General features: G+C 46.4%; 2 protein-coding genes across 8 annotated transcripts in view; one reads left to right on the top strand and one right to left on the bottom strand.

The window, feature by feature from the left end:
- Positions 1 to 9,599, top strand: part of LOC115171736 (MHC class II regulatory factor RFX1) — a 22,476-nt gene extending 12,877 nt beyond the window's left edge. For all 3 annotated transcript variants that reach the window (XM_029728827.1, XM_029728826.1, XM_029728828.1), the window contains 8 exons: positions 1,822 to 1,931; positions 2,053 to 2,204; positions 4,286 to 4,383; positions 4,500 to 4,649; positions 5,105 to 5,313; positions 5,563 to 5,716; positions 5,845 to 5,890; positions 6,114 to 9,599. In XM_029728827.1, coding sequence (XP_029584687.1) covers positions 1,822 to 1,931; positions 2,053 to 2,204; positions 4,286 to 4,383; positions 4,500 to 4,649; positions 5,105 to 5,313; positions 5,563 to 5,716; positions 5,845 to 5,890; positions 6,114 to 6,268 — 1,074 coding nt within the window. In that variant the 3' untranslated portion in view covers positions 6,269 to 9,599. The remainder of the gene's footprint in view (positions 1 to 1,821; positions 1,932 to 2,052; positions 2,205 to 4,285; positions 4,384 to 4,499; positions 4,650 to 5,104; positions 5,314 to 5,562; positions 5,717 to 5,844; positions 5,891 to 6,113) is intronic.
- Positions 9,600 to 12,174: 2,575 nt separating this feature from the next.
- On the bottom strand, positions 12,175 to 21,360 carry LOC115171733 (far upstream element-binding protein 2). 5 transcript variants are annotated; one of them, XM_029728819.1, is made up of 18 exons: positions 21,151 to 21,360; positions 20,423 to 20,528; positions 20,196 to 20,255; positions 19,742 to 19,778; positions 19,520 to 19,578; positions 19,316 to 19,387; positions 19,145 to 19,202; positions 18,783 to 18,954; positions 18,388 to 18,486; positions 18,109 to 18,216; positions 17,864 to 17,966; positions 17,588 to 17,712; positions 16,895 to 17,206; positions 16,584 to 16,687; positions 16,358 to 16,437; positions 15,601 to 15,822; positions 15,120 to 15,295; positions 12,175 to 14,918 (listed from the first exon to the last, which is right to left on the bottom strand). In XM_029728819.1, the coding sequence occupies exons 1-18, from the start codon at positions 21,274 to 21,276 to the stop codon at positions 14,910 to 14,912; spliced, it is 2,028 nt and encodes a 675-aa protein (XP_029584679.1). In that variant the 5' UTR covers positions 21,277 to 21,360; the 3' UTR covers positions 12,175 to 14,909. The 5 variants fall into 5 exon arrangements, with proteins under 5 accessions (XP_029584679.1, XP_029584680.1, XP_029584682.1 ...); XM_029728820.1 differs by having other exon boundaries at positions 17,612 to 17,712; XM_029728822.1 differs by lacking the exons at positions 12,175 to 14,918; positions 15,120 to 15,295 and having other exon boundaries at positions 15,735 to 15,897.
- Positions 21,361 to 21,676: the final 316 nt, after the last annotated feature.

Below are 21,676 nucleotides of genomic sequence, written 5' to 3'. Positions count from 1 at the left end.
CTGTACAGAGACCTACCCCTGTCTGTCTGTACAGAGACCTACCCCTGTCTGTCTGTACAGAGACCTACCCCTGTCTGTCTGTACAGAGGCCTACCCCTGTCTGTCTGTACAGAGACCTACCCCTGTCTGTCTGTACAGAGACCTACCCCTGTCTGTCTGTACAGAGGCCTACCCCTGTCTGTCTGTACAGAGACCTACCCCTGTCTGTCTGTACAGAGGCCTACCCCTGTCTGTCTGTACAGAGACCTACCCCTGTCTGTCTGCACAGAGACCTACCCCTGTCTGTCTGTCTGTACAGAGACCTACCCCTGTCTGTCTGTCTGCACAGAGACCTACCCCTGTCTGTCTGTACAGAGACCTACCCCTGTCTGTCTGTACAGAGATCTACCCCTGTCTGTCTGTCTGCACAGAGACCTACCCCTGTCTGTCTGTACAGAGACCTACCCCTGTCTGTCTGTACAGAGGCCTACCCCTGTCTGTCTGTACAGAGACCTACCCCTGTCTGTCTGTCTGTACAGAGGCCTACCCCTGTCTCTGTACAGAGACCTACCCCTGTCTGTCTGCACAGAGACCTACCCCTGTCTCTGTACAGAGACCTACCCCTGTCTGTCTGTCTGCACAGAGACCTACCCCTGTCTGTCTGTACAGAGACCTACCCCTGTCTGTCTGTCTGTACAGAGACCTACCCCTGTCTGTCTGTACAGAGACCTACCCCTGTCTGTCTGTACAGAGACCTACCCCTGTCTGTCTGTACAGAGACCTACCCCTGTCTGTCTGTACAGAGACCTACCCCTGTCTGTCTGTACAGAGACCTACCCCTGTCTGTCTGTCTGCACAGAGACCTACCCCTGTCTGTCTGTACAGAGACCTACCCCTGTCTGTCTGTACAGAGGCCTACCCCTGTCTGTCTGTACAGAGACCTACCCCTGTCTGTCTGTCTGTACAGAGGCCTACCCCTGTCTGTCTGTACAGAGATCTACCCCTGTCTGTCTGTCTGCACAGAGACCTACCCCTGTCTGTCTGTACAGAGACCTACCCCTGTCTGTCTGTACAGAGGCCTACCCCTGTCTGTCTGTACAGAGACCTCCCCCTGTCTGTCTGTCTGTACAGAGGCCTACCCCTGTCTCTGTACAGAGACCTACCCCTGTCTGTCTGTCTGCACAGAGACCTACCCCTGTCTGTCTGTCTGCACAGAGACCTACCCCTGTCTGTCTGTCTGTACAGAGACCTACCCCTGTCTGTCTGTCTGTACAGAGACCTACCCCTGTCTGTCTGTCTGTACAGAGACCTACCCCTGTCTGTCTGTACAGAGACCTACCCCTGTCTGTCTGTACAGAGACCTACCCCTGTCTGTCTGTACAGAGACCTACCCCTGTCTGTCTGTACAGAGACCTACCCCTGTCTGTCTGTACAGAGACCTACCCCTGTCTGTCTGTACAGAGACCTAACCCTGTCTGTCTGCACAGAGACCTAACCCTGTCTGTCTGCACAGAGACCTAACCCTGTCTGTCTGCACAGAGACCTACCCCTGTCTGTCTGTACAGAGACCTACCCCTGTCTGTCTGTCTGCACAGAGACCTACCCCTGTCTGTCTGTACAGAGACCTACCCCTGTCTGTCTGTCTGCACAGAGACCTACCCCTGTCTGTCTGTACAGAGACCTACCCCTGGTGTATGTCATTGTTCATTCATCAGTTCTTGTATAGTCCTGTTATGTACATGGAATCTGTACGTCTCACTGTTGTTTCTGTCTGTCCAGCTGTCCAGGGAGGAGCTAAGCTAGTTGATACTGATGGTGCTGGTGTTCTCTCTTTGTTTCCAGGCTATTCTGGACGTGACGATCAACCTGCAGTTCACCCTGGTGGAGACCCTGTGGAAGACCTTCTGGAGGTTTGAAGAGAGCCAGAGTGGAGACACTGGCACACTGGCTGTGTACGTCTTGTCCTGGGACTTCAATATGCTACTAAAGCAACTGTCATTTTTTTTATATATATCAAGTCGTATTTTCGAGACTCTTGTGTCATTTTCTAACGTATCTGTATTGTTGTAACAGACATGATGAGTCTGAGAAGCGCCTGCCCAAGGACTGTCTAGTGATCCTGTGTAAGTACGACCCTGTGCTCCGCTGGAGCCGTGACTGTGACAACAGCCTGTACCAGGGTCTGGTGGAGATCCTCATCCCCGATGTGCTGCGGCCCATCCCCAGTGAGTTAGAACGCACCACACAACACATCATACTGATAAAACTACAGAGCAGTATACAGCGCCTTCAGAAAGTTAGCAAACCTCTTGACTTTTTCCACATGTTGTTGTGTTACAGCCTGAATTTTTTTAAATGGATTAAATTGAGATTGTTTGTCACTGGCCAAGACACAATACCCCATAATGTCAATGTGAACTTATGTATTTAGACATTTTTACAAATTAAAATCTGAAATGTCTTGAGTCAATAAGTATTCAACCCCTTTGTTATGGTAAGCCTAAATATGTTCAGGAGTAAAAATATGCTAAACAAGTCACATAATATGTTGCATGGACTCACTCTGTGTTCAATAATAGTGTTTAACATGATTTTTGAAAGACTACCTCATCTCTGTACCCCACACATACAATTATATGTCAGGTGCCTCAGTCCAGCAGTGAATTTCAAGCACAGATTCAACCATAAAGACCAGGGAGGTTTTCCAACGCCTCGCAAAGAAGGGAACCTATTGGTAGATGGGTGAATATCCCTTTGAGCATGGGGAAGTTATTAATTACACTTTGGACGGTGTATCAAGAAGCCGCTCTGGATTTCACCATTAGGCCAATGGTGACTTTAAAATAGTTTTAGAGTTTAATGGCTGTGATAAGAGAAAACTGAGGATGGATCACTCACATTGTAGTTACTCCACAATACTAACCTAATTGACAGAGTGAAAAGAAATAAGCCTGTACAGAAGAAAAATATTACAAAACATGCACTAAAGTAATACTGCAAAAAAATGTGGCAAAGCAATTCACTTTTTGTCCTGAATACAAAGTGTTATGTTTGGGGAAAATACAACACAGTACTGAGTACCACTCTCCATATTTCCAAGCATAGTGGTGTCTGCATAATGTTATGGGTATGCTTGTAATCGTTAAGGACTGGGGAGTTTTTCAGGATAAAAAAAGAAACAGAATGGAGCTAAGCACAGACAAAATCCTAGAGGAAAACCTGGTTCAGTCTGCTTTCCAAGAGACACTTTCAGCAGGACAATAACCTAAAACACAAGGCCAAATCTACATTGGAGTTGCTTACCAAGAAGACAGTGAATGTTCCTGAGTGGCCGAGTTACAGTTTTGACTTACTGTAAATCTGCTTCAAAATCTGTGGCAAGACCTGAAAATGGTTGTCTAGCAATGATCAACAACCAATTTGACAGAGCTTGATGAATTTTGAAATTAATAATGGGCAAATGTTGCACAGTCGATGTGTGGAAAGCTCTGAGAGACTTACCTAGAAAGACTGACAGCTGCAATCGCTGCCAAAGGTGATTCTAACATGTATTGACTCAGGGGGTTGAATACTTATCTAACCAAGATATATTAGTGTTTTTATTTTTTTATTTTTTTTTACAAATGTTGGAATTTTTCTTCCACTTTGACATTACATAGTATTTTGTGTAGATCGTTGACAAAAAATGACAATTAAATCTATTTTAATCCCACTTTTTACACAACAACATGTTGTGAATACTTTCTGAAGGTACTGTATAATACTACATAGCACAACATTACACTATACTCAGTGACCTTTTACGCTACTGCTACTCTCTGTTCGTCATATAGGCATAGTCACTTTAACCATATCTACGTGTACATACTACCTCAATCAGCCTGACTAACCGGTGTCTGTATATAGCCTCGCTACTGTATATAGCCTTTCTTTTTACTGTGTTTTATTTCTTTACTTACCTATTGTTCACCAAATACCTTTTTGCACTATTGGTTCGAGCCTGTAAGTAAGCATTTCACTGTAAGGTCTACACCTGTTGTATTCAGCGCACGTGACAAATAAACTTTTATTTTATTTTATTACAGTACACAAGACATAGCGTTATGCTGCACTGCATTATACTATGTGACATGACATAGCACTATATTACACTAATTATCTACATAACATGACATAGGCCTGGTGGAGCTACTACATAACACAATAAAACACAGGTGGTTTGAGTTCAAGGACATTCTGTTCACCACCACATAGGAGAGCACATTCAGTTCAGCCCTGTGTCAACCCCTCTCTCTCCTGTCTACAGGTGCCTTAACTCAAGCCATCCGCAACTTTGCCAAGAGTCTGGAGAGTTGGTTGACCAACGCTATGATGAACATCCCAGAAGAGATGGTCCGCATTAAGGTGTGTGTCTGCTTGCATGCGTGTTGGGCAGCATGTGTTGGTTTCTGCGGTGTGTGTGTGTTCTTGGTGAGGTCTTGTCACGCTCTCTTTTCTCACTTCCTCCTCTCATCCTCCAGGTAACGTCAGCCAGTTCGTTTGCCCAGACGCTGCGCAGGTACACCTCTCTGAACCACCTGGCCCAGGCAGCCAGGGCCGTGCTACAGAACACAGCTCAGATAAACCAGATGCTCAGCGACCTCAACCGCGTGGATTTCGCCAACGTTCAGGTCCGTCTGACCTAAGACCTGTGGTTACAGTGTATAGTAACAGACACTGTCCAGACCATAGACATGTCATTATATTGATATGATGCAGACCAGCACTGAGGGGGATCCCTGTAGTGTTTGTTTGGTAGATGTAGTATAATGTCCTAAAGCTCTGTGTGTTGTTGTCCTGCTGACGTAACACAGGTGGCCTATATTACCTTGTCATTCAACTACTATATTTTGTAATTATGAAGTGACGAACATATAAGAGACATGATACTGACGACTCTCTCTCTTTCTCTCCCCTTCCTCCCCTCTTTCTTTCTCTCTCTCCCTCCACCTCTCTCCCCCTCCTCTGTCTCTTTTCCTCTTCCCCTCCCCTCTCTCTTTTCCTCTCTCCCCCATCTCTCTCTCCCTCCACCTCTCTCTCCCCCTCCCCTCTCTCTCTCCCTCTACTTCCCTCTCTCTCCATACAGGAGCAGGCGTCATGGGTGTGTCGCTGTGAGGACCGTGTGGTGCAGCAGTTGGAGCAGGACTTCAAGCTGACCCTGCAGCAGCAGAACTCTCTGGAGCAGTGGGCTGCCTGGCTGGATGGGGTGGTCTCCCAGGTCCTAAAGCCCTACCAGGCCAGCACCGCCTTCCCCAAGGCAGCTAAGCTCTTCCTGCTCAAATGGTCCTTCTACAGGTGAGAATGGGATTAGTCCCATCTAGTCCCATGACTGCTAAATACGGTTGAACATTTCCGGTAATTTTCACACATTTTCAACTAGAATCAAATGGGAATAGGCAGGGAGGGAATCCTCCAACTGGGAAATTTGGGAAAGGTCCTGAAATTTTACAACGCTACTGCTCAGAGATATTTTTTTCCTGGTTAGTCAGGAAATCCAGATTTGTTTGTCCATGCCAAACCGATCTGTTCCTCCTCTCCATCCAGTTCCATGGTGATTAGAGACCTGACTCTGCGTAGTGCTGCCAGCTTTGGATCCTTCCATCTGATCAGACTGCTGTATGATGAGTATATGTACTACCTGATAGAACACAGAGTAGCCCAGGCTAAAGGAGAGACACCCATCGCTGTCATGGGAGAGGTACACACACATACACACACGCGCGCACAGTGGCCCAAGCCAAAAAAGCTAATGTGCTGTTGATATTAGTTACCGTTGTTCAGTTGTTACTATTCAATTGTTACTGATTCATTTCCTATGTCTCTCAGTTCGCCAGTCTTGGCAGGAGTTTGAACCCACTGGATCCAGACAAAGGTAACTACCGTCCATGTTGTTTGATACAAAGCACATGGCAGCCAGACATAAAGCTACTTATTGAGGATTTCCCAATCCCAGATCAATCCCTACCCCTTACGCATTTGTGGAGATCTGAGAGCATAGGGCGTAGGGGTTAGGGACTCATTTGGGATTGGGCAATGTATTCCTATAACCATGGTTTCTGATATTAACCTTCATCCCACTTGTGTGTGTTTTCCAGAAGAGGAAGAGGAGGAGGAAGAGGAGAGCGATGACGAGTGTCAGGAGCTGTCTCTGCCCTCTGACGGGGCGGGGCTGGGGGAGGAGTCTCTGGAGCCGCCTACCAAGCTGGCCAGAACCGACCAGAGAGTACTCTTCACCACGGGCCAGGACTGAACACACACACACTGATACACACTAACACACACACACACGGATACACACATGCACAAACACACTTCCATTCACAGACAGACTGACTATAACCCCGGAACTTTCCTGTCCCATTCTGATAGTAATCACTCCTGTCCCATGCAGATTTTTACACACAGAAATCATTTCCTCCATTATGCCTCGATCACATCAATAGCGGCATTGCATTTTGGTACACCAGATGTACATTCATTTCCACTGGAACGCTGTGTTTGCCTTGCAGCATTGCGTTGCAGAGGCAGTTGCAGTGCGTTCTGTGTGGTGCATACGTTGGATTTATCGAATGTATGCATCAGACTGTATGTGAAGACAGCCTGACAGAAATGGTAGCAGAAGGTGAACGTTGAACTTTTGTTTAACACATATCCAGATGATGCTGCGGACCATTTTGCGTAATGACACTATCGTGTGATCGGGGCGTAAAGTAGTGACTGGCTCCAACTGAAGCGAGGAGTGAGCTGGAAGGAAGGAAATTGTCATTATATTTAGATTTTAGGTGATATTAGGGCTACACAGTTTATTTGAATGAAATGCTCCACACATTACAATCCTGTGGATTGTGGATCCTGTGCTGTCCCGAACATGACTCTAGAACTTCCCATTCCTGACAGACCTGTTCCCATGTCAACCTCTAATGTACCGTTTCTACACACATTTCAGTGTAGATACTGTACACACACACACACAATGTGCATACACTCAATGGAAATTGCTGCAGTCTCTACACATAGATGCTGACCCATCAGTGCACACACACACAGACACACACACACAGTCCCAATAAGGTCTGTATGGCACAAGGCTGCTGTAAGCACAGATACCACACATGCATGGATGGGCACACAATCACCGGTCCGGCATTGCTGGACAAAGGACGCAGGGTGAACTTACACACACACACACACCCGCCCGACCCATGGAGTGAAGAGAAAGTGTGTGTTGTCACTTGGATGGATCTGTGTATTGAACAAGGACCTGCCATGTTTCTCTGTATTGGTGTCACTGGCTGACAACAGGGCAGCGCAATGTACATGCCAACCTAAACTACCCTCCAACAACTGTCTGCTGTACCAAGGTGGTCCTGAAGATGTGACGGTTAACAGTTTGTCCTCCCTTACCCAACCCTTCTGTATAGGGAGGAACGGAGGGAGGAAGAGGATGGAAGAGGAAATGGCTGCTTACGATTCTGCAGTTCTAGATTGTCCATTTAGCTGTCACTCTCATGTCAATCAAAGCCCAAGAGCCAGTCAGAAGGAGATGGGGCATGTGGGTGACAGCAGATAGACTGTAAAGAGAGTTGGTGTGTGTGTGTTTGATGCCCGTGGTGTGTGTGCGTGCGTGCGTGCTGGGGTCCTACTGCTGTGCTGTATTTTTAGGGTGTGAATGAACATGCATGGATTTTTGTGATCGTGTGTGTGTCTTGTAACGTGTGTCTGGTTGTACGATTGTGGAGTCTGCTTCAGAAGAAGTGTTGACTGTATATTTGGTGGATATTTTCAAAGGCATTCAAAATCATTTTAGGTGAATGTTTTTTTTGGTTATTTTTAATTTGATTTGTTCCTTTCCTGAAAAAGTGTGTCATGGTTTTGGGGGTTCCAGTCACAACCACTCACACACGCACACAAAAGGTAAAACCCTGGTTTAAAGGTGTTTCCATGTCAACCCCATGGATGTTGCAAAGTAGTCCCATAATTTCTCTCACCTGCAGTGTCCATCTGCCTCTGCTGCTGAATGTGCAGTTCTGTAAAGAGGGATCAGTTCAATATATATTCCTGTTTGTGTTTTCAAGTACTTCATTGCCATCTGTTTTATTGGTTTCTGTTGAGACCTTTGTGGCCTCTTGTTGTCCACACGTCAATGTGCCAGCCTTATTTTTTATGTTTGTTTTGTCTTTTTCATTTCTGTGCCAAACATTTCTGATTTCAAATAACTACTTTGTTTGTTTACATATTCCAAGAAGGACTGTGCTGGACTGAGTTAAAATGCGATAATATAATTATATATGTGTGTGTCACTATTTCCTTTTCATTGTCACAAAGTGAACCTTTCTTTGTCTGGTGATGTGGTGTCAATCTGTCACACACTAAGTATATTTTGTGTGTGTGTGTATTTACTGAGAGTCGTTATTGAGTGTGTATGATTTCCTCAAGTGAGCTCTCCATACATACACAGGCCAAGGGTCCTGCTTCGTTTGCACAGTCACAGTCAACGACTGTCCTTTTATATGGTGAGATGTCAGTAGCCTGGTCCCAAATATGTTTGTACTATCTTGCCAACTCCTGGTTTGACAATGACCTTATAAGTTGGCGAGACAGCACAAACCGATCGGGTACCAGGCTAGAATATAACAGTTCTGCCTATTTATCACAGACAGTCTCCACTTCGAGATCCCTATAGATCTCTCTCATGTACAGTACTGTATATCTGTGTCTGATGGAATCGCAGCGCACAGGTGTAAGGTATTCTGAGGAAGACCCTTACAGTCGGTGCCGTTGTTGTATGGGTTTAGCATGGTCCCAGATCTGTTTGTGCTGTCTTATAGAAGTTGGAATGACAGCACAAACAGATCTGGGGTCAGGCTCGATGTGAAACGAGACAGGGGAATCAGTCACCTTATTTTCCTCTACATCTCTCATTCTGTCTCACTCGTTTCCTTCCTGCTAATGTTTTTCTGCTGTTGATTTTTTGTTGAAGCCATGTTCATAGAACATTGTCCACCACTATCAGTTCGGTTGTTGAACATGTATTGTATGAACATTTCATTGCATTTAAGTGTCACAAGAATGTTTTCAAAGGCAGCAATGCATATCTTGAGCACGCAGCATGGACCTCTAAACCAGCATGTTTAACCCTCTGGGGCGTCTGCTGCTACCACAGCTGATATATCCTCCCATGTCCTGCGGATCTCCCTATACAATGGCCATTCTTTTCCAGACAAAAATGTTTGTCATTTTTATAGAGTTCAGTTTCTTACTTCTAAAAACAAAAACGGTATTGTGTGGCAGTGTTTTATGAATTTGGTCAAAAACATATATGACTGTGCCTTTGGGAGGTTGTAGAATGCACTTCAAATGCTTTTAATTTTAAAGATATAAAATAAATTAAGAATTTTTTAAGTTGTCACACCCTTGCCTTTGTTTTCTCCTCTGAAATGTACAGACTCGTTTCCGTTGGAGCAGGATGTGGGGACTCTACCTTGTGATGTACAAAGATTGTACTTTCCATCACAATGGCTGTGGTGTATTCATTAGTGCAAACTGTTTCAGAAAATAAAGGTTTCTATTGGACAAATGTATGTAGGTTCCTCCCCATTTCGTCCTGTTTGCTTACGTTTGGTTCCAAGTAAATAGACCCCTGGTCTGTCACGTAGTCTTTGTGGCAAGCACTGCTCAGAATCAAATCAAATTGTATTTTTCACAACACGTGTAGACCTTACAGTGAAATGCTTACTTACAGAAGAGCTCAGGTTCAGCTTCCTGTCTCCTTTCGGTGTGACAGGAATTGAGAAACTGTAATATTAACACACACACCACCCACAAACGAAGGACCACAGTAAATACATTTTCCTGAAAACAGACTGTGGTCAAGTCACATACTGTGGTGAAAGCACATTGGTAGGCTTTAAGTGGTTTACTTACTCTTTGATAGACATTTAGTTAATTTGTTGTTGTCTACATGCTGATACTACTACAGTTAAGGTAGTCTCGCTGCTCTCGCATAGCCAAACAGGCACTAATTAACCTACAACTCTGGAAGTAAATAAGAATTTGTTCTTAACTGACTTGCCTAGGTAAATAAAGGTTAAATAAAAATACAAATAAATAAAAAGGTGAGGCTACATGAGGCAGCTCTCTAGTGACCCCTAGTGGTGGGAATGGGATAGTAATTTAACTAGGCAAGTTAGTTAAGAACAAATTCTTATTTACAATGATGGCCTACTCCAGCCAAACCTGGACGACACTGGGCCAATTGTGCGCTGCCCTATGGAACTCCCAATCATGTTATACAGCCTGGAATCGAACCAGGTACTGTAGTGACACCTCTTGCACTGACCAACTGGCAGGTGTCTCCCCTGACATTTTCAACATGTCCCTGATTGAGTCTGTAATACCAACATGTTTCAAGCAGACCACCATAGTCCCTGTGCCCAAGAACACGAAGGCAACCTGCCTAAATGACTACAAACCTGTAGCACTCATGTCCGTAGCCATGAAGTGCTTTGAAGGGCTGGTAATGGCTCACACCATATTCCCAGAAACCCTAGACCCACTCCAATTTGCATACCTCACAAACAGATCCACAGATGATGCAATCTCTATTGCACGCCACACTGCCCTTTCCCACCTGGACAAAAGGAACACCTATGTGAGAATGCTATTCATTGACTACAGCTCAGCATTCAACACCATAGTAGCCTCAAAGCTCATCACTAAGCTAAGGACCCTGGGACTAAACACCTCCCTCTGCAACTGGATCCTGGACTTCCTGACGGGCCACCCCCAGGTGGTGAGGGTAGGTAGCAACACATCTGCCACGCTGATCCTCAACACTGGAGCCCCCCAGGGGTGCGTGCTCAGTCCCCTCCTGTACTCCCTGTTTACCCACGACTGCATGGCCAGGCACGACTCCAACACCATCAATAAGTTTGCAGACGACACAACAGTGGTAGGCCTGATCACCGACAACGACGGGACAGCCTATAGGAAGGAGATCAGAGACCTGGCCGGATGGTGCTAGAATAACAACCTATCCCTCAACGTAACCAAGACTAAGGAGATGATTGTGGACTACAGGAAAAGGAGGACCGAGTACGCCCCCATTCTCATTGACGGGGCTATAGTGGAGCAGTTTGAGAGCTTCAAGTTCCTTTGTGTCCACATCAACAAACTAGAATGGTCCAAACACACTAAGACAGTCGTGAAGAGGGCACGACAAAGCCTATTCCCCCTCAGGAAACTAAAAAGATTTGGCATGGGTCCTCAGATCCTCATAAGGTTCTACAGCGGCAACATTGAGAGCATCCTGACTGGTTGCATCACTGCTTGGTACGGCAACTGCTCGGCCTCTGACCGCAAGACACTACAGAGAGTAGTGCGTACGGCCCAGTTCATTACTGGGGCTAAGCTGCCTGCCATCCAGGACCTCTTCACCAGGCAGTGTCAGAGGAAGGCCCTAAAAATTGTCAAAGACCCCAGTCATAGACTGTTCTCTCTACTACCCCATGGCAAGCAGTACTGGAGTGCCAAGTCTAGGACAAAAAGGCTTCTCAACAGTTTTTACCCCCAAGCCATAAGACTCCTGAACAGGTAATCAAATGGCTACCCGGACTATTGCATTGTGCCCCCCCCCCCCCCCAACCACTCTTTTACGCTGCTGCTACTCTGTTTATCATATATGCAGTCACTAACTATACATTCATGTACATACTACCTCAATTGGCCCAACCAACCAGTGCCCCCGCACATTGGCTAACCGGGCTATCTGCATTGTGTCCCGCCACCCCCTTTTACACTACTGCAACTCTCTGTTCATCATATATGCAGCCACTTTAACCATATCTACATGTACATACTACCTCAATCAACCCGACTAACTGTTGCCTGTATGTAGCTTCGCTACTGTTATTTTACAGGTTTTTATTTTATTTCTTTACTTTCCTATTGTTCACCTAATATCTTTTTTGCACTATTGGTTAGAGCCTGTAAGTAAGCATTTCACTGTAAGGTCTACACCTGTTGTATTCGGCGCATGTGACAAATAAACTTTGATTTGATTAGACCGCTGCGCCACTCGGGAGCCCAAACACTAGTCTTGCTCCTTGATAAAGCATTATGGAACACACTAACAGAAACAAAACTGGACACACAAGTTGAAAAATATGTTGACTTTTCACCCTTTTAATTCAACAGAATGTTGCTGCTGGTGGTCATTTTATTCACAATATCAACACTGTGCCCTGCAAAATGCAGACTCCAATACAGTGCCCAAGCTGCCATTCTTCCTCAAGAGTTAGTGAATCAACATGTCTGGGTCATGTTCATTTGGGCACACTGTACCAAAACGTTTTGCAACAGAAAATGTGCACTTATTGGACAAGTCCAAGTAGTCCCTCTCTGTTTCAGTCTGTTAGTCCCTTATGAACACGACCCTGAGGTTAACAACCTCAACAACCATAAATTGCCATCTTACTCATGACTTCAACCATAGCTTATTCCAGTGCAACCTTAACTCACTCTGAATAGGGCCAGGAGTTTTTCCCTGACCAGGGACCCTAGTTAGGGTTGTAAAATTCCATGAACTTCCAATAAATTCCCTGGGTTTTCCAGAAACTCGGGCTGGAGGATTCTGGATTTCCTGCTTATTCCCTCCTGATCCTGGGAATCCTCCAACCGGTATTTCAGGGAATTTATTGAAAGTTCCTGGAATTTTGCAACCAGCCCCATTTAAAGCCTATAACTATGGCCAAAAGTTTTTCCCTGGGCAGGGAGAACTCCTGTCCTCAATGACCATCAGAAGGTGATCTAACAGGTGGGAGGTCAGGACATCCCATCAGAAGGTGATCTAACTGGTGGGAGAGCAGGACATCCCATCAGAAGGTGATCTAACTGGTGGGAGGTCAGGACATCCCATCAGAAGGTGGTGATCTAACTGGTGGGAGGTCAGGACATCCCATCAGAAGGTGGTGATCTAACTGGTGGGAGGTCAGGACATCCCATCAGAAGGTGGTGATCTAACTGGTAGGAGGTCAGGACATCCCATCAGAAGGTGATCTAACTGGTGGGAGGTCAGGACATCCCATCAGAAGGTGGTGATCTAACTGGTGAGAGGTCAGGACATCCCATCAGAAGGTGGTGATCTAACTGGTGAGAGGTCAGGACATCCCATCAGAAGGTGGTGATCTAACTGGTGAGAGGTCAGGACATCCCATCAGAAGGTGGTGATCTAACTGGTGAGAGGTCAGGACATCCCATCAGAAGGTGGTGATCTAACTGGTGAGAGGTCAGGACATCCCATCAGAAGGTGGTGATCTAACTGGTGAGAGGTCAGGACATCCCATCAGAAGGTAGTGATCTAACTGGTGAGAGGTCAGGACATCCCATCAGAAGGTGGTGATCTAACTGGTGAGAGGTCAGGACATCCCATCAGAAGGTGGTGATCTAACTGGTGGGAGGTCAGGACATCCCATCAGAAGGTGGTGATCTAACTGCTGAGAGGTCAGGACATCCCATCAGAAGGCGATCTAACTGGTGGGAGGTCAGGACATCCCATCAGAAGGTGATCTAACTGGTGGGAGGTCAGGACATCCCATCAGAAGGTGATCTAACTGGTGGGAGGTCAGGACATCCCATCAGAAGGTGGTGATCTAACTGGTGAGAGGTCAGGACATCCCATCAGAAGGTGGTGATCTAACTGGTGGGAGGTCAGGACATCCCATCAGAAGGTGATCTAACTGGTGGGAGGTCAGGACATCCCATCAGAAGGTGATCTAACTGGTGGGAGGTCAGGACATCCCATCAGAAGGTGATCTAACTGGTGGGAGGTCAGGACATCCCATCAGAAGGTGGTGATCTAACTGGTGGGAGAGCAGGACATCTCTTATTGGAACATTACTCAAAACATTTGAAAAATAAAAAACTTACAATGTAGAAGACCGTGTCACAGATCAAGGAAAACTAAAACTTCTAACACCATTCGTCTCCCATGCAACAGGTTGAGTTAAACAGACTAGTGTTATGTGATGTATGCAGTAGGTAACTTCCCACTGTAGATATACCCGTGGCTATGTTAACTAGCGTTCCACAATCACTGAAGTCTTCCGCTGTGCAACCACACAGACAGACACGCACGTTAATCATCACGTGTGGGGACACATTCTAAACACTGTACAGTCACACACACTCACGGAAAACAAAAATATAATTCACAGAACATAAAATCAAAAGCAAAGCTCAAAATGTATGAAGACCAAGCAACTTAGGTGATGGGAATGTTCCAAATGAAGGAGAAATCAAACTACCAAGTAATTAAAAGAATCACCTTTTAAAGCAAAACCACTCACTTAATCATTTTACCACTAACATAATTAATTGTAATCTTTATAAATCAATGTTAATTTCAGTAAATGCAGTATTAGTAGTGTAGGACTAGAAGTAAGTCACTTGAATAGACAGTTTGGCTGTGGTAAATAAAATTAAAAAAGGGGAAAGTGCGATTTCATTGGGTGAGTGATGAGCATTTCAGGAGAGTAAATCTGGCTTTCATGGTTTAGAGTTCAAATCTCCCCAAGTTCATGTTTTTATTGACAGATGACGGAGAAAACAAGGGAAGATTTCAGGGAACCAAAATGAAAGATAACAGCCCAAGAAATCCATCTCATTATTCAGCTCACAGGCAGAGCAATAGTTTTTTCTTTTCGCATATTTATTTAAACAAGTGGTGAGTTGGTGGATGGGGAAAGGGGAGGGACAGGGAAAGGACTGCCAGCACAGAATCACTTCAGAACAAAAAATATAGATATAATAGAATAAAAAAAAAATGGCCGGATTCTGTTGACTGGTTGGGTTAAGTAGTAGTAGCCTTTCTTTATGAGTCTCAGCCGAGCCTCTCACTGTGTCTGGAGAGAAAGAAAAGAGTAAAAGTACAGAGTCAGAGAACCACAACCAGTAACATCTTCAGCCTGGATGCCAAAAACAGACTGCAACCCAGGCCAGTACACCTCAGGACAGAACGCACACACCTAGGCAATATACAAAACACAACTTGTTAGACATACACATCCGAGTACTCTCACAGTACACACAGAGTGTAACTTTACCTGCTGGCCTTGCTGAGGGGTGGCAGGCTGTCCTGGGGCCTGTCCTGTTTGGCCGTAGTAAGCAGCCTGCTGCCTGTAGTACTCTGCCCAGGCTGCACTGTAGTCCTGCTGGCCTCCACCTGGGGCTGCTGGGGCACCTGCTGCTCCTGGCCCTGCTGCATCGCCTCCTGCCTGGGCTGGGGGAGCAGAGGAGAGGGGGTCTTATGGATGAAGAAGAGATATGCTAAAGCGCTGGTTCACTTCAAAATTAAAGTTTGTCAGATGATTTTAGACCTTGAAAGTAATCTAAAGTCAAGCGTAGTCAACAGCCCACAACAGTAGACAGCTATACGCCTCGATACAAAATTAAATGGGAAAGATAGACACTGTCTAAAATGACAAAATTAGACAGTGCCCATCTTTCCTTTTCTAAGAGGGAAACAACTGCTCTCTTTCCTCCTGTGGTGTTATTCTAGTAACTATAGTAGACCAGTGGTCTCACCAACACCCATCTTCTTGTAGTACTCCTCCCAGGCCTTGGTGTAGTCAGGCTGGCCCCCAGGGGTCTGGCTGGCCTGGGGCTGGTCTCCAGGTGCTGGGCCACCAGCGGTGGGGTTGGTGGGGGGCTGGCCGGGCCCTGCTCCCCCTGGCTGCCCTCCCTGGTAGTACTGGCCATAATAGGCTGCCCAGGCTGCGTTAGGGTCCGCGGCACCGGCTGCCTTGCCTAAAAAAGATGGCAGTTGGAGGTGAGGTCCTCATAGGGCTGAGCGTGCCCTGCTACCTGCCTGAGCTTAGAAACCAGGGGGCAGAGAGAGATAGGGTGAGTTATTATCAATAGCCAACACAGAAAGACATTCTCCCATCACAGATGATTTTGAAAATCTTTGCAGGGTTATGTACCACTAAAAGCTAGCCTGGCCCCAGTTTGTGCTGTACTCCTATGGACATTGTGACACCAGACAATGGAGTTGGCAAGACAGCAGAAACATATCTGGGACCAGGCTAACTAAAGCCTGCTCTCTGTTGTAACCACTGTTTTGAAATGACACGGAGATAAATCTATATGGTAGGAAAGCCCAAAAGAGACCACTGGTAGGCTGGGTGGAGTTGACTCCATATTGCTTTCCCTTTCTCAGTCTTTTCAAATAAGTGATTACAGCGAGAGAAAACATTGGGAGGCCATTGAAAGTTATAGTTCCAATGTAACCATTTCCTGTCCACAGTGAGGGTCTGAAAGGTCAATGTTGCAGGTCACTCACTGGGGTCGTGGGGTGCTTGGGGCTGCCACTGCTGGTAGGTGTTGCCCCAGCCCTGTGGGGGGTAGCCATGAAGACCTCCACTTGGGGGATAGAGAAAACCCAGTTACTACTCAGTAGACTTCCATTGGTCCCATCAATGATTGTATCGTTGTAATGTAACATTTTAGCCAGTAGAGGCTTGTAAAAGCCAGAGTTTGTGATGACTACATTTCCAGTCTCCACTCACTGTGGTCCAGGGGCTCCTGGGGGTCCTGGGTTATAGGGATCAGGATTGTAGGGACCCATGGGGCCTGGTCCACCAGGACCTGGACAAACAGGACAGAGGGGACCCTGGAAAGCACAACCAGTTAGATGCATGGACATTATGTTCACATCTATGGTGAAAAGAGTGATAGCAAATCAATCGCCAGTTTGACTCCATTGACTGTGCGTTGAAGCAATCATGTCCATTTCCCCAAATTACTTTTCCAACACCACAAACCCATCCATCCATCCTTCTGCCCTTTCCTCCTTACCCTGAGCAGGAACCCTGCATACCTCGATCTTGTCCTCGATGAGCTGCTTGGCGTGATCTATCTGCTGCGGAGAGCCTCGAATGACAAAGAGCTTGAAGTTAGGGTCCCCGTTGGGGGGCAGCTGGCGGGAGATCTCCACAAAGGCCCCAGTCTGCTGGTTGATGGCCTTGATGTTCTCCCCGCCCCGTCCGATCACCAGGCCACACTTGTGGGCCGGAATGGAGAAAGTCATCTCCTCTCCTCCACCACCAGGGGGACCCCAGCTCCCCTGACCCCCTCGGCTGCGGCCCCTGCCGCCACCACTCGGGGACATGCCTGGAGGCCCGGGAGGACCCTGAGAAGGAAGGAGGGTGGAAGAGAGAGAGAAAGAGGGTCTTAATACAATTTATATTTAAGTCCTAGACGTCAGAAAGTCAGCGTTTGTTTATTAAGATGAGGATATTTACCTCCTAATAACAGTAATGTACTGTATGGGGAATTATGGGAATGCTCTAACACTAGGACTATCATTTGTCTAGGTTATGGAGTCCATTTGTTTACAATGTTCCATTTGTTTACAATGTTCCAGTGGTTCACTAAATGCATTGAGTGTTGTATGTTCCACAAGGCATGGCATCATGGCAGCTCCAATACACTTGTATGTAAACAGTTCCAAGCTGGCGTGTGAGCAGTGGCTGTTTTTCAGATACTCTACGTGCGTGTGTGAGGTATGTACCCCCTGTCCTCCCTCCTCTCTGACCCTGATGCTCTGCAGTAGCTCCTGGATGATCTGGGCAGCATTGTCACAGCAGTCTGGTGGGCCCATGATGTGGGCCATCTTATCTGGACCTGTGCCATCATCTGCAAAGACAGGACATTTCCTCTGAGTCTTGTGCAACACCACATACAGAATGTAGAGCTTGTTAGTAGACACCACAGAACTTGTGGTTAAACCGTGTAAATGAGTTGAGTAGCAGTAGTTCATATGACATGACTATGAAACGTTATGTACCTGGTTTAAACTGAATCCTGACTCCTGCGTCGTTCTGAATCTTCTTGATCATCTCCCCGTTGCGACCAATCACCACCCCGACAGAGTGTCGCGGCACTGGAACCTAGCCAATCAGAGAGCAGGTTAGACAGTGCCAAATAGATTAGACTGCTAGCTATAGGAAGGTGCTCACTCTCATACGAATAAAACATCAGACCTGTGATGGGGAATGTGAGTCCCTCTCCACACACACCCCTCTCACTTACGTCCATGGCTCCCCCACCTCCCCCCATGCGGGAGCCGTACTCGTTCCTGTCTCCGAAGCCAGGCTGATCCCTCTCCCTCAGTATCTCCTGCACCAACTCCATGGCTTGCTGAGCAGACCCACAGGACAGATATTCAAATTCAAACAACTTTATTAAGTCTCCTTAGGGAGAACAGCTATTAGCACATCAAAAGCTGCCCCCAAATCCCCCATCTGCAGAGCTGCAGTACAGCATGCCAATTCAATATGGGATGCAGATTGTAGCAAGGCCTTGTGTTACCTCCACTTTGTACGGCTCCCCGATGATGCGCAGGGGCTTGTCCATGTTGGGTCCCTGAGACGCGTCCTGAATCAGGATCATCTTCACTCCTGCTCGCTCCTGTCAACGCCGCAGACAGACAGCATGGTCAGCTCTGCTCAACCAACCGATGGCAATGATTCACTCACAACTCCCGCTCAAATGGCCCATGAAATACTTGTGTAATGAGATACGAGTTTCCTGCTTATATTTCTTTCATGCTTGCTCTGTAGATTTAACCACCCCAAAAAATAATTTGCATGACTGCACACATCAGCCTGTTTGCGATGAAACTGTCAATATATCAAAACCCCCGGCAATGTGTTGTGGAACACTTCTCTGGCTACTGGTGAGGCCGACTGACTGTCTGTATATACCTGTAGCTGTTTGATGGTCTCCCCTCCCTTGCCGATGATGAGGCCAGCCTTGCCTGCGGGAATCATCATCTCCTGCCCTGAGCCACTCTGTCCATTGGTCGCCTCGTGGAAGGATGAGGGGGGCGTGCCCCTCCCCCGAGACACAATCTCATCCAATAAAACCTTGGCTTTCCTAGTCAGAGTGGAAGAGAGAGAGGGGTGGGTCAATGCAACTGATGCGTGCAATAGCACACATTAATAGTGGAACTACAGAGATATGCCATACATAAAGATAGCGCTGTGTAAATTGAGTGGCTAGAGGTGAACAGCATCTTGGGATAACAATACAAAATGTCACAATTAGCTAGTAGGATCTCACTTACTGTATGGAGTCTGGGGACCCTGTGAGAGAGACACTCCTCTCTGGTAAACCTCCACTGTCTGAAAACAACCAACAAACAGTCAATAACACACACACACACACGAAGAGAGTTCAACTATAGAACTGGTCCTAACCATTGACTATAAAGGCCACACTTTCCACAGTCCCTCACCTGGGGCTATCTGAACCTTGCAGCCTGATTCCTGCTGGATCTTGTTGATCTGTTCTCCGCCCCGGCCAATGACTGGAGGAGAGGAAGAGAGGAGAGCTGTTATTTTTATTGATTCTGATGTTCATGATGAGTCCAGTAATGTTCAAATTCAACACGAGCATGAAAAAACTAATCCGGTGACCATGTTGGAGAAAGTGCACTTACTGAGTCCCACCATTCCATCAGGAACACTGTACTCCTCTGAGGTGCTTGTGAGCCTGGCACTGTGGGAGAGAGAAGCCAAGCACAACAGTTCGTTATCCAAATCGTCAACATATTGTCACCATTAATCTTCTGCTGAAGAACTAATTCCAATCCCCAATACTATTTCACTTCATTTTAGAGACCAACTTGGATGTTATGGATTAAATTATGCTAATGATTTACCTCTGCTGGGCCAGTGCTGCCAGTTGGGCTCCGATAGCTGTAAAAGGAAAGAGAGAAAGAAAGAGATAAAGAAAGAGATATATAGAGAGAGAGGACGGCTCAGATTACTGACACACTGCAAAATAAGGACAGGACAAGACAAACATAGGTGATTCTCACAGCGACAGACCAGGGAAGAGGGGCCGGACAGTACAGACACCAACCAGGGAAGAGGGGCGAAACAGTACTGACAAACCAGGGAAGAGTGGCGAAACAGTATTGACACAGAACAGGGGAGAGGGGCCAGACAGTACAGACAGACAGACCAGGGGAGAGTGATGAAACAGTACTGACACAGAACAGGGGAGAGGGGCCGGACAGTACAGACAGACAGACCAGGGGACAGGGTTGACATTCATGTTAGACATGGAGCAGGTTTAGTAGGTAGTAGGAGACATGAGGAAGAGAAACTTACAGAGAGCTGTGGCTGAGTCCACGTCACTCTGTGGAGCCATTTTCTTGCTCTCAGGTTGATCTGTGGGAAGAAAAAAAAAACAAGTAAACAAAGGTTGAATCTGATCTCACAATAATCTGTACACACACACACACACACACACACACACACACTCCAGTTATCAGACGTTCACATTGGCAGTGGCCCTTTCACAGTCCCCAGCAGTGTGTGTGTGTGTACGTGTGTACCTGGGTCCTCCAGCTGTCGTTTCTGTGCTGTGAAGGGAAAGACTTCTGGTGCATTGATGTTGTTCATAGGGGCTACCCCTGCACATTCACCAATCTTGGCAGCAATCTGATGCACAAAAGTTGAAGTCACTTGAACACATAACAGATATTCAAAGAGCATATCATGACATGATGAGAATGTCTGATTTATTTGTGCTGGTCCTGGGTATTAACTAACGTTGATAAGCAACTTCAAATATTACATGAGATGCTAATTGTCTGTGAGCTGAATGATGTCAATTCAACTCAAGTGGGCAAACTTGACAGTGTTGGCTGGTTAGCTGAGGATATATACTTTGTTGGGAATGCACTCAACAACACAGACACGCTGAGGGCTCGAAGCCCGCTTGTCTATCATCGGGACTTTGTCTCTGCATGCAGCAGAAGCAGCCAGCTCTCAACAACAACAACATTGGGAGACGGCTAACTCAGCCTGCATGCACTGGAAACAACATCATAACGGTATTTCTGCAGTGGCACGTCAACTGGGTCTTCAAATTCACTTTACTTATAACGTTAACTTGGTAGCTATAATAATCATAACTGGCAACAGTATTGATTGCTCGCCAAACATAGTCAGCCAGCTTTGCAAGCTAACAACCACAAAACAAGACAATAGTCACATTTGCTTCACCCCTTCCCAGTGGCGCTCACGCGCATAGCTACACTGCCTCCCGCTTCTGTCTCACCTGCCGGGCCCGTTGTACCGCGTCTGCAAAGGCATCTTTTTTTATTCCACCACCGTTACCGATAGCTAGATGTCCGCCGAGAGGAGCTCCAGCCCCGGGTGCCGGTACAGAGCTGTACTCCGACATGTTTGCGGAGGGGAGAGAGAAGAAAATACGAAAGTTAAAGTGGTGTTTAGGCCAGGGCAGACTGCGCAGGAGCGGGAAGTCAGACGATCAAATATCCCGGGAGGGGAAAGCAACCGGAGATGGAGCACTGAGAGCGGGAACAAGGTTTAGATGACTTATCTACAAATAATGTAAAAACATAAAGTTATAATAACATTATCTGAAGACACTTTATTAGAAAATATGAATTTCAACTCACAACGTTTCGGAAAATGTTGAAGATTACGTTTGTCAAAGGCAGTCAAAAATAACCTTCACATCTTCCAATGACACGGACTGTCTGTGCCTATAGGGTTTATGGTCAGAGTATGCATTTGTAGTAGCTGGAATAATTTCCACCTGTACAGTACATTTATTAGCA

This window comes from Salmo trutta, chromosome 32 (assembly GCF_901001165.1).
Source record: "Salmo trutta chromosome 32, fSalTru1.1, whole genome shotgun sequence".
In the NCBI taxonomy this organism is placed as follows: domain Eukaryota; kingdom Metazoa; phylum Chordata; class Actinopteri; order Salmoniformes; family Salmonidae; genus Salmo; species Salmo trutta.
The sequence above is the reverse complement of the archived record's forward strand: the minus strand, read 5'-3'. Positions and strand labels throughout refer to the sequence as shown.